This window comes from Aptenodytes forsteri, unplaced genomic scaffold (assembly GCF_000699145.1).
Source record: "Aptenodytes forsteri isolate BGI_AS27 unplaced genomic scaffold, ASM69914v1 Scaffold23, whole genome shotgun sequence".
In the NCBI taxonomy this organism is placed as follows: Eukaryota; Metazoa; Chordata; class Aves; order Sphenisciformes; family Spheniscidae; genus Aptenodytes; species Aptenodytes forsteri.
The window spans coordinates 2,874,142-2,885,266 of NW_008796043.1; the positions used below are offsets into that span (position 1 = coordinate 2,874,142).

General features: G+C 46.2%; 1 protein-coding gene across 1 annotated transcript in view; it reads right to left on the bottom strand.

The window, feature by feature from the left end:
• Positions 1-5,166: 5,166 nt before the first annotated feature.
• DSG2 (desmoglein 2) overlaps positions 5,167-11,125 on the bottom strand; it is a 37,224-nt gene continuing 31,265 nt past the window's right edge. The window contains exons 13-15 of the mRNA XM_019473743.1: positions 9,763-9,887; positions 8,298-8,642; positions 5,167-6,189 (exon numbers count right to left, since the gene is read on the bottom strand). Coding sequence (XP_019329288.1) covers positions 5,167-6,189; positions 8,298-8,642; positions 9,763-9,887 — 1,493 coding nt within the window. The remainder of the gene's footprint in view (positions 6,190-8,297; positions 8,643-9,762; positions 9,888-11,125) is intronic.

Genomic DNA, 11,125 nt, shown 5'->3' on the forward strand with positions numbered 1-11,125 from the left:
TTTTAAAACCAGTGCTATCACTTTGTACACATATTTCAGTAACTAAAAGAAAACAATGAAGGGTTTCAGAGGGCAGAGGGCACATCTGCACGGTGCAAATCCCTCTCTCCCTGGGCTTCCCCAGCTAATACAAGGTAACGATGGAAGTTTCCCTCAGAATTTGGCAATTCAAAAAATTTGCTTAGTATTAAATAAAAATACAGTTTTCAGCTGTGGGCCCTACCCTCATGCCCCCTTTCATTACAGCCTCAGTGGCTCCATGAATGGAGAGCTGTAAAAACGAGGATAACCTCCCCACCCCCCACACACAATAGGGGAGCAGGTACCCAGCCCTGCTCTGCCTCAAAATTACATCCACAGCTTTGCCTATTTTGGTGTTTTTTCTGGAAATGAAGATGTGGTGCAGTGAGGAGGATGGCATGGGCCACTGGTACCAAATACTGGTACAGCTTATTTTGTCCGTATCCTTGGACTGCAAAACTCGAGACCCTCCAGCACTCAGTACTGCCCGGGGAGTTGTCCTTCATGGCAGGCAGTCAGCAGAGAGCTGTGGACACGGCGATGCTCTCTGTGGCAGCACCTGAAGTTAAATAATGTGCTCATTTTGGGAGCAGCTTTCAGCATCTGTTCTGCATAGACTGTAATGCCATTTATCCCCTTCTTGGGAAGAGGGGGGAATCCTGAGTTTGATTTTCAGCTGCCAAGGTGCTGAGCAATAGGATGTGCCGGGGAGACTTAACCATCTGCAGTGCCAGCTCCTGAGGTGAGGCCACCCAGGGAAACTGGGAGCTGGAGACTGCAACCTCTTTGTGTGGTTTAAGGGTCACAACGGCTATGTTCGTGCTGTTGTTTCTTAGCAGAGACTCTCACGGGAAGGTTGGGGCACTGGGCATGACTTACCTGGCAATCGGGTAACTGCCCTGCATTAGTTTTTTATTCAGTGATTGCTCTCTCTGCAGGGAGAGCAAAACGCCCCGTTTCTCCTCATCCAGTCACTTCCCTAATCTACTGTCCATTTGCCTCAGATGACTGCTGTCCTCTTCACCCTTGACATCAAGCCTCTCCTGGATCATGCCAAGAGTCCTTCTTGTCCAGTATCCCATCATCAGCAGTCACCATAAGGAGATGCCTAGGGAAGAGGGTCTTCCCACCAGGACTCTCAGCTATCAACTTTCTCCAGAGCTGGAAGTCATTTCTGTGTATTCAGTAACCCTCAGCGGCTTGCTTTTCCACGCACTTGTGCCTTGAATCCGCACAAACTCCGCCATTCACAGCAGCTGTTGTAATGGAGCGTGTGCTTCAGCTTCAGCTACAGGTGTGGACTGTGGGGCAGGAGACATGGCGCCTGTTCCCACATGGAGCATCCCGGGCTGGGAGAGCAGTAGATTCAAGTCCCTCGAGGGACGGTCAAAAATCCTGAGTCCTCGGCCATGCTCTGCCCCCCACCACCCCCAGCTACGACACATGGCACCGTGCCGGCCCCACTACCAGGCTCCAGCCCAGGTCCGTGTGGGCAGGGCTGGGATACGTGTGCTTGCAAGCTGCGGCACCTGGGCCAAAGCCTATGCAGGCCCAGGTGAACAGGAGCCATTTTTCTTGTCATGCCAACAAAAACAGGTCCCGTAAGGGGCCTGCCCTGCAGCTCGGCGTGCGCTGGCAAATTTTGCATGACGCACTGAGCACTTACAGGACCTCAGGCACCTAGGGGCTGACCTTCCTAGCTGGTGTGCTTCAAGATGGGCTCACAAACTGCACCCGACTGGCACTCTGAGCCCCTGGGGGCCCTGTTCAGCCCAGCCTCACCTCCTCACATGCAAAAGGAGTTTGACACGGATTTTTTTTTTTTCCTCCCCCTCCTGATTTTCACCCAGGTTGGTTCAACTGGAGGAGTGTGTTCAAAAGCCTGTGCTGGTGCCAGGCAGAGGGCAGCTTTCCTAACCACAAGGCAGGAAGAGCAGAGAGTTGTCACTTGCCGTTTGAGCTCACAGGGAGCTCTAAGGCCACCAGGAGGGAGAAGGGGCCAGTAGAGGAGACAGCCAGAGCCGGTAGCTCTGCTAGCACAGTGCAAGCAGAGGGAGTGATGCATTTTTGGGATGCCTCAAGGCCATAAACACTTACCATCACTCTCCTCGGGAGAGCAGCTGATTTATTTAACTTTTTAAAAACTGATTTACTGCTGATAACCCGGACAAGCTTTAAGCCTTTGATGGTGGAGGATGGTCAAATTCCCAGGAAAGAACAGAGCCTGGAAGGGGTCGTCCTGTCTTGCAAAGTCTAGCTTGGCTCCAAGTATATGCCAAGGCACGACACAGGACATACTTTCTCGTGGGCGCTCGGGACAGGCGCTCCACTTGCCGTCCCACTGGGGATGGCCACCTCCTTGTCGCAGCACGCTGGTTCATACTCATGGAGTCTGACATACTTAGTGAGGATCCGAGGAAAAACAAACCACGGAAGAGCGGCATGGATACAGTCCCCGTCACAGTGGTATTTCAGCATAACTGTGCTCTGTTATTTTTAGATAAGAAAACTACAGACTTTGTTTTTACTTTTGAAGTCAGAATGAGGCATCTCTCGCAAAGATAAGTGTCTAGGGCTAGTCCCAGTCTCAGGGTTATCTAGTGTTTGGATGCTAACCAGGTGTTTCTGTTAGTTTGGGTCTGTACATTCCTCCCACCAGCCACCATCATTTACAAAACACAGCTCCATTAGAAGTGACTTACTTAATCTGATGGATGTTCTGCCACCATTAACACATGCTGATAGCATCTGAAGCCTTGGTACAAGACTAAACCAAATAATGGAGATTCACTCTTGACGAATTTATTCAAATAGACTCTTTACAGCACCAGCAAATCTGTGCTAAAAGTTTATATATAAACAATACACAGGGAAGTCAGGATTTCCATGACACAGTCCTGACTCTTACATCCTCTTCTGGATGTTAACGACTATATGTTTTAACAACTGTAAAACTGAGACAATATTTTATGCCTTCTTGTTTGGAAGTATAAACTGATTAGAAGAGTTTGACTCAAAACCCAGTAAATCTGTGGAGGGGATGCTGTTGCCTTGCATCAAGTTCTTACAGAATTTAGTGCGCTTAACCAGCAGGCAGAATTCACATTTTTTTCACAATCTGTAAGTTAGCAGGACACCAGCTTTTATTACATCTGTATCTTTCAGATATTCCTTCAGGCTGTTTGGGAAATCCCAATCCTCATTCTATATTTAAACTTTTTATTTGCAGTAGGAAAGTCAGTGTTTTCACCGGGGTAGCTGTCTTAAAACTGAATGAAGAATAAAAAAAATACAGTAGAGCTCTTTATTTTAACATTGCATAAAACCACAGAAATACTGTATTAAAAAGTCAGAAATAAGTTCACTCCCTCTAACCGCAGGAAAAAATGGTGACCACGTAAAACTGCACGCTTGCTTAAAAGTAAATACATGTATTTTAAAAAAAATGAAGTTTAAGAGATAAATAACCAACAGGTCCAAGCAAGCGAGTAGTTTGATTTGCTTGGAAGTACTCCTCCACTTAATGTAACGGCCCATCTGTCAAGATGCACCCTGTTGAGCACAGCCATAGTTCCTACTTTTTATGTTTATGTTTTTGAATCAACTTTTACATCCTTACCAGTAAAATCAAATACGCCGAAAGCATTTCTAGTCAAAGGCAAAACATATCAGTGGAAAACATAACACTGCAGCTGCAGAAAAACTCCAGGAGAGATGAAGGCAACCAGAAAGCTCTGCAGGTGCCCGGGCTTTGCATTACCATATGACCCGCTTTGCTGATTTTACAGGTATGAGATAAACATGGTACCAATACCTAATCTAAAATGCTTCTTTCTACTCTGACAAAACATGCGGAGTGTATGGCTATAAAATTCACTTTAAAATGTTTCAATCTGCATACAAATAAATATTTATATGTGCATATATACATAGTGCCAAACAGTATGCAGTACTCTCTTCTGCTTTTACCACATAAACTTAATGGAAAGAAAAGTAGTTTTAAGCGTTGCAGAATTATAGGGAGCTTTCTCTTGTCTCGTCGGAGCTAAGGAAAGCTGCCATTACATGGCATTACACAGGCCACCCGAGCTCTGGTACCAGAGCCAGCAGAACCTCACACACACACACACATCAGGCTGCATTTCTGTGCTTGTATCTGTGAGTTCACAGACAGAATTAAAATCACTGAGCCAATTCCACTTGTAAATCAGATCCTACAGATGTCTTAAGGGCCATAAACTTTGCTAGCAAAGCCACTGACTGAATCTCTGGCTCTAAAGCTAAGGTAAGTTTTGGCTGTTTCTCATACATTATTAAAGGACCAGTTAGGAGCCAGTGAAAAATCTGTATGATGCAAATGCTTACTTGTCCATGTCAGCCTAGACCCATACCAAGTAATGGAGTTCTTACATCGAGGTACCAAAAAAATTGCAGTTCTCAGCTTTTTTGCTACTTGCTCTCTTTAACCCCTGTGCTAATATACAAGTATTGATTGCTTAAGGTACAAACGCTGATAACCTGAAGTTGTGACATCCTTCCAGGAGATCAACACACCACTGCCCTGAGGACATACTGGCTTTGGTGGTCTAGGCTTCTCAGGAAGGAGAGATTTCTTAGCAATTCACCAAGGTGCAGGGATCTGCAGCTGCAGCTCCGGCAGAGCTGCCCTGGCCCACAAGGTAGTAGATGGCAAACACGCAATGAGAAACTGATGCCCCTTAGGGAGGACTTCAGCAGATACACTAAACAGCAGTTCAGAAACCTAACTTGTGCTTTGCACACTACTATCCATCACTAGATTTTAAACTTCTTTTTCTGCTTTCCCATAATTATGCAGCTGTGGTTATGTGGTATTATTACAGTAACTGAATAATAAAAAGCAATTACAAAAATAGCAAACAAGGAAAAAAAAAATGTATTTCCCACATCTTTCCACTTCAAAAGCATTGCTGCCAATGTTGCCTAATAACAACAGCAGATTTCCTTAACAGCTTCTTGGTCATAATCCTTATTTATACAAACTACCACAAGCGAGTCCATGTCATTCTGAAAACTCCAGCAAATACAGGTCTCAAGAAAATACCCGAGGCGAGACGCACACTGACACAAGAGTGCCGGACACCACCACCCCTGCAAGGGGCCAGGCTATGAGCGAGTGTACTGCACCGTGCTGTATTTGGTGACCCTGGAAGACTTGCTCAGTGTGGCGCTGGCAGGAGGCAACCCCTCTAAGTTGGAGCCCGCCTGGTTAAGCAGGGAGTCTGTGATCAACACGTGCTCTTGCCTTCCCGAGCCGGCACCCGCCGCCTGTTCAGCTCTGCTCTGCGTCCCTGAGGCTGTCACCACCCTTTCATTCACCACCACACTGTGCCCCTCTGCCAAAGTGGGGGAGCTGAGCGAGCCCTGCTCTGCAGCAGGCACAAGCACCCTCTCCCGCTCCCTCACCACGACATACTGGGAGTCGGGGAGATCCTGAACCGTCAGGGCTCCTGGGCCGGTGCCCTCCGACTTCACCATCCTCTCCGTAACCACCACATTATTTCCATGTGGCAAGTCGGGGATTTCCATCATACCCTGCAAGCTCGACATGGGTGCCAGCACTCTCTCTGTCACCACTACGTTCTCCTTAAACTGGGGGTCTAGAAAGACAGTGGCTGAGTGGGCCGGAGCCCCCGCAGAGTAGGATGTTTCTGTCATGGTGAAACTGGTCTCCGCATGGGCCGTGGGAAGGGGCCGGGCGTTGTGCTGCCCAGAGAGGGATGCAAAGGTTGTTTCCGTGACCACCTCCTCAGACACGGTGTCTTCTCCTGTGCCACCGCCCACGTGCACTGGTGGGGCGGGCTGGAAGCAGCTGCCCGAGGCAAAGGCTTGTTTAGAGCTGGAAGCATTTTGCTGACCTAAGAACAGCGACTTTGTGTCATTAAGACCAAAACCTGATTCATTCCTGGAGCTGCCATCTTTCATGTTGATGTGTCTGCCTATGCATATTTCTGCTAGAGTCTTAAATTTGTCTCCTAAATCATCAAGAAAGTGGTCATCAAGATCACCCTCAATAAAGCTGCAGCAGCCGATGGAGCCATGGGGGGAGCCTGACTCTCCCTGGGAATAAACCAGGAGACAGTCGTTTGCAGCTTGGGCTTCATCTTCATCCGCAAAAGAGACAGCTTTCTACAGACAGAAAACAAAAGGAAGCAAAAGTTCATTAATGTCAGCTCTAAACGTAGTAAAACTGAAAATCAGGAATGCTTGGTCAAAAAGTTTAAAATAAGAAAATTTAACTGAACCCACAGAAACCGTCAACCAACCAAGGGTGGTACCTAAAAGTGCTTTTTGCTTTTTTGAAGTTAGTCTGAACTTGACAGTACACTTGATGAGAAGAAAAATCTGAAATTTAATGGAAAACCTTGGGTGCTATCACCACCTGCTGCTATTCCTACCAGGAATTGTGCCATTTGTGATACCACTCCATCCTCATAAACAGATTGCTTTTATTTTGGTTCAGTGAATGAACTTCACCTGTAACGAGGTGTTTGTGGGAGAGTGCCAAAACCATGCTTGAGAGTAACCTAACATTTGAACATAGGTTTAATGAGTACATGCTGACATGTCATCACCTGCCATGGCCCTTTTCACTAGCATAGCCTGCAGGATCACACCCAAGGAGCTCAACAGCGAACAAATCACAGAGTTAAATGGCTTGACAAGTATGGGAACGTAGTCCAGCATATAAATTTTTAGGCTCTATGCAGGCCACTTTGCAACAAGGAGGGCTCACGGGTTCTGACTATAGCGCTTCCAGGGCCAGCTCAGTCTGAAAGCAGCGTCTGCAATGGAGTTGCTGCCAGCGCTAGCACAAATATCCATGTACACGCTTGCACCAGCTCCAGTTCCAGGAGTGAAGACAGCCAAATCCTCTGGGCCTGTTGAACCAGCTTTACCTAATATGGTTGCTGGCTTGTGCTCAGAACCACTTTTGTGCCACATTTGAAGTTTTGGAGTCTATATTAGCTCAGGCATCTGTGTAATGTGGTATATATCCAGACCCAAATTGACTCTGTATGTTTATCTGCATTTGATCCTGGAAGTAGGCATATTACCTCAGATGCTTCTACAAAAATCAGCACACATCTGAAACTATTTGGTTTGGTAACTTGTCTTTTTTTTTTCTTTCCTGTAATCTGAGATATTTTAACCTCCCACAAGTTGTAAAGGTTACTCTAGTATGACCTTTACGAAGCCCTCCTGCAGGACTTCAGCAGGCAGCTCTGCTTAAAGTATATCTTAATATCAGGAATTGCAAAGAGCGTAAGGAAAGCAGAATTGCTACTGTTGCGTCTGTTCATCCAGAAGACCAGTAGCTAGAGCACTCAGGAGACATACAAGTGTCTTAAGCTCAAATCCTTCCCTGGCCTGAGGTGGTGATTCAAAGCTGCACAGCTACTCCCCTGCAGAACCCCATCATCAGCCAGCTGTAGGGTGTGAAGTATGTTTTATTTGTACAGGTGGTGGACAATCCATACACTCCGCGGCATACGGAAGTGAAACTTGCACTATAAGGAGCTCACCAGCCTAAGGACTAATGATGTGCATTATGCAAAAAGGAATAGCTGCAATGAGTAGAAATAGCCTATTGGTCGATGGTTAGGTCACCAAAAAAAAAAAAGTCAGAAAGGGGATTGCAACATGTGCCTCATAGACTTCTGATGAATGGCCCTTTACCGAGGCTATTGGGCAAAGAGGCAAGTCCAGCACCACTTACTTCATCAGCTACTTTGAAAATGCAGACCCACCCTCTACCCTTTGACATCTATGGCTTATCTTTCAAAAACCTGCTCCACTATAAAGTTTGTAGCTGTGACTCATGGTGAGTCATAGGTACCTCCCTACAGGCCAATTTAATGTGCTTAAATCCCTGAGATTTATATCACATAGTCTTTCTCATGGCTTCTTCCTGGGCAAGGGGCTCCTTGGTCATTGCTGAATATTCTGGATCCCATTCCCAAGTACCTCCCTCGAGAGAAGGGTCTCGTTGTGGGAGACCTTGTAAGCACCCAGTGCTACAAGACTGAGCATTGTCATGCTCTAAATCCCACACGTGAGCCTAATCCAAAAATCCTTAATGCCCCCAACTCCACATGCACACAACATTGGCCATGGTATCAGGACTGTTTATATATACACATATCTGATCATCTGTGTTTGTGATAACAGGAACAGCATTTCACGACGCTAAGTGTAAATATCAAAATACTGTTATTTGTGGGTCATATGCTTACGTCATTGAAGTAGTCTCTTAAAAATTCTTCATTCATGGCTCCTGCTGCTCCCACCAGGACTCCTCCTGTGGCCACCACTGTCTTGCCTTGTACACCTGCCATGCCTTCAGTCCCTCCAACTGCCATGGCTCCATATTCAGCACCAGAAAGGAGATGTCTTTGCTCTTCCCATCTTTCCTTGGTAATAGTGTTGCGATGCTCTCCTACATGGGAGACAGAGCTGCCTCCTCCTGCTGCAGTTTCCTCTCCGCTCATTCCTGCTGCTGCTGTTGCTGCTGTTGCTGCTCCGCTGGTTGCTCCTCTCGAGTTCCCCAGTGCAGTGGGTGGGATGAGGCTTAGCACTGGCTACATAAATAACACAAATTACGATGCGATGTGAAAGCTGCGCTGTCTAGCACATGGAACTCACCAAACCAGCAGCGGGGCTGGGTGGGACCTGGGAGGGTGCCGTCTTATGACTTGTTTGAATTTGCACTTACACATGTTGCTGCAAAAGGGCCTCCTGAAATAGGGTGCAGCTTCCACAACTGCGTTCCCAAGGAGGATCATGGAAATGTTTCCACAGATCATTGTTTTCTTGAAACTCAAAGCATTGGGAGTGAAAGCAGGAAAAAAAACCCCAACAAAAAAGGCTGGCAAAACTCCAGGGAGTTCAGCTGTTCCAAGACAGACTCCGCCCAGCTTTCCCCAGACACAAAGTGGGGGAGTGTGCACTGCCTGCCCTCTCTATGGTGCTGCCTGGCCCTTTCTTCTTTTCTAGCAGTTTGGCTTCCCTGTTAATTGTCTTTTATCAAGAATTTGGTGTGAGCATTGGCCCTAAATCAAAGTCTTTTACCTTACTTCTGTTTCTTTGTTATTGTGCAAAAGCATGCCAGCGTCATGCCCTTTTTTTTGAAAACTGGGTTTTGTAGCATAACAAGAAAGGGCAAACTTCTCTCGGCATTCGCCGTTCCCTCTGCAGATTTGCACTTTTTTCTGCCCTTTTTTTTTTTTTTTTAAGAATTTACTCTGTTGAAGAAGGCAAATACACAGGGAAGTAATTTAAAATGCAACCTGAAACTTTAAACTAGAAGCTAAGCTTTTTAACTCACTCTTTTGCTGCTTTACCATGCTCCCAAAGGGGCGCAGAACATTCCAGGCTTGCAAATGCAAATGCTTCACTCTTTACAGCATCAATGCTTTTCCCACACTATCTCCTGCTCAGATACTGTCAACATTTGCTTGATTGCTTCCCCTTTACTTTGGGATTCAAACACCATGGCTGGTGTTTCTAGAGCTGCTGGTGGAATTAATCTTCCATGCATCCTTCACTGAGCCTCACAGGGTTAATTTTAATTAATGTTCATGTGCTGTTAAAATCTGCTGTACAGCCCTGAAACATCAGCCCATAATGTGGAAGAGACACCAAGTGCCAAACTGAACACTTGGATAGAAATCAAAGAGAAATGCTATTAGGGATACATGCCTTCTCCTCAGGAGCTGCCCCTTCGCTGTTCCATTGATGCAACATTGCTTCGCTGTAGTCCGGTATCGCAGCAAATCCCTTTGCTCCCGAGCCGCAGGGACACAGCAGCAGTAACAGTGGAATAACTACGGGGAAATAGATGTTTGCCATTAACTATGTGATGATTAGGGTCAAAGCATGCTAACAGCCAGCACCGAAGTTTGGTCAGCTCTCATACCGAAATGTATCTTCAGTGAGCTAGTGATCAGTATGAGGGCTGATGAAGACTGACGACGCGTTCCCAAATATTCAAGGTATTTCCTAGAAACATATGCCAGGATGGTTTCCTAGAGAGTAAACTGACAATTAACCTGTCAGGGCCTCAATCCCGCAGATGACCTTGCATGTGTATAGCTATACTTCTATCGAAGAGCTCAAATACCAAAACCAAGCCCTAAATATCACTGTACAACTTCAGCATTTCTAACTCCTGTTCTTTTACTACTAGATAATGACATGGTGTCATGTAAATTCCACCTCACCACTCCTGTGACACATCTAAAGCGTTGCCTGGGGAACTCAAAACAATCCAGTTTCAGGAGCAGAGTGTATTCGCATGGCATGAACTTCGTTTTGCCACAGCTAGATTGCTACTAATAAAAGCAATAAACTATTGCCATTTTAAATGCAGCACTGGTACACATGGCCATACCCTGACTACAAGCATTCTTCTCTTATTTCTGAGCTTCTATTTTGTCTCACCAAAGAACAACATCATGTGCTGCTCAGAGCAAGGCACCAGACCCGAGTCTGCAGTGAGGGACAAGAGAGGGAGCACTGTGGTTTGAGTGGGAGGAGTTAGGGTTCACATGGGGAGGGTGTGGGAAACACCGAAAGGATTCCTTACTTCTTCCCCACCTGTTATTTACAGTGCCATAAAGAAATATTAAAGCTGTACATAGTAATTTTAAAATGCACAGCTTGAAATCCTTTGAGGATGAAATGCTGATGTTACCAAAATTAGTTGGGGATTTGCCATGACTGCACACAGACTAGGAGCTACACAGAATGTATCAAGATGATAAAATCTGGGAGCCGGACTGTTTCTTTCCTGATGCCTTGCAGACCATATATACAGTGCTTCTGAGATAATCATAGAATCATAGGATAGTTTGTGTTGGAAGGGACCTCTGAAGGTCATCTAGTCCAACTCCCCAGCCATGGGCAGGGACATCTTCAACTAGATCAGGTTGCTCAGAGCCCCGTCCAACCTGACCTTGAATGTTTCCAGGGATGGGGCATCCACCACCTCTCTGGGCAACCTGTGCCAGTGTTTCACCACCCTCAGCGTAAAAAATTTCTTCCTTCTATCTAGTCTAAATCT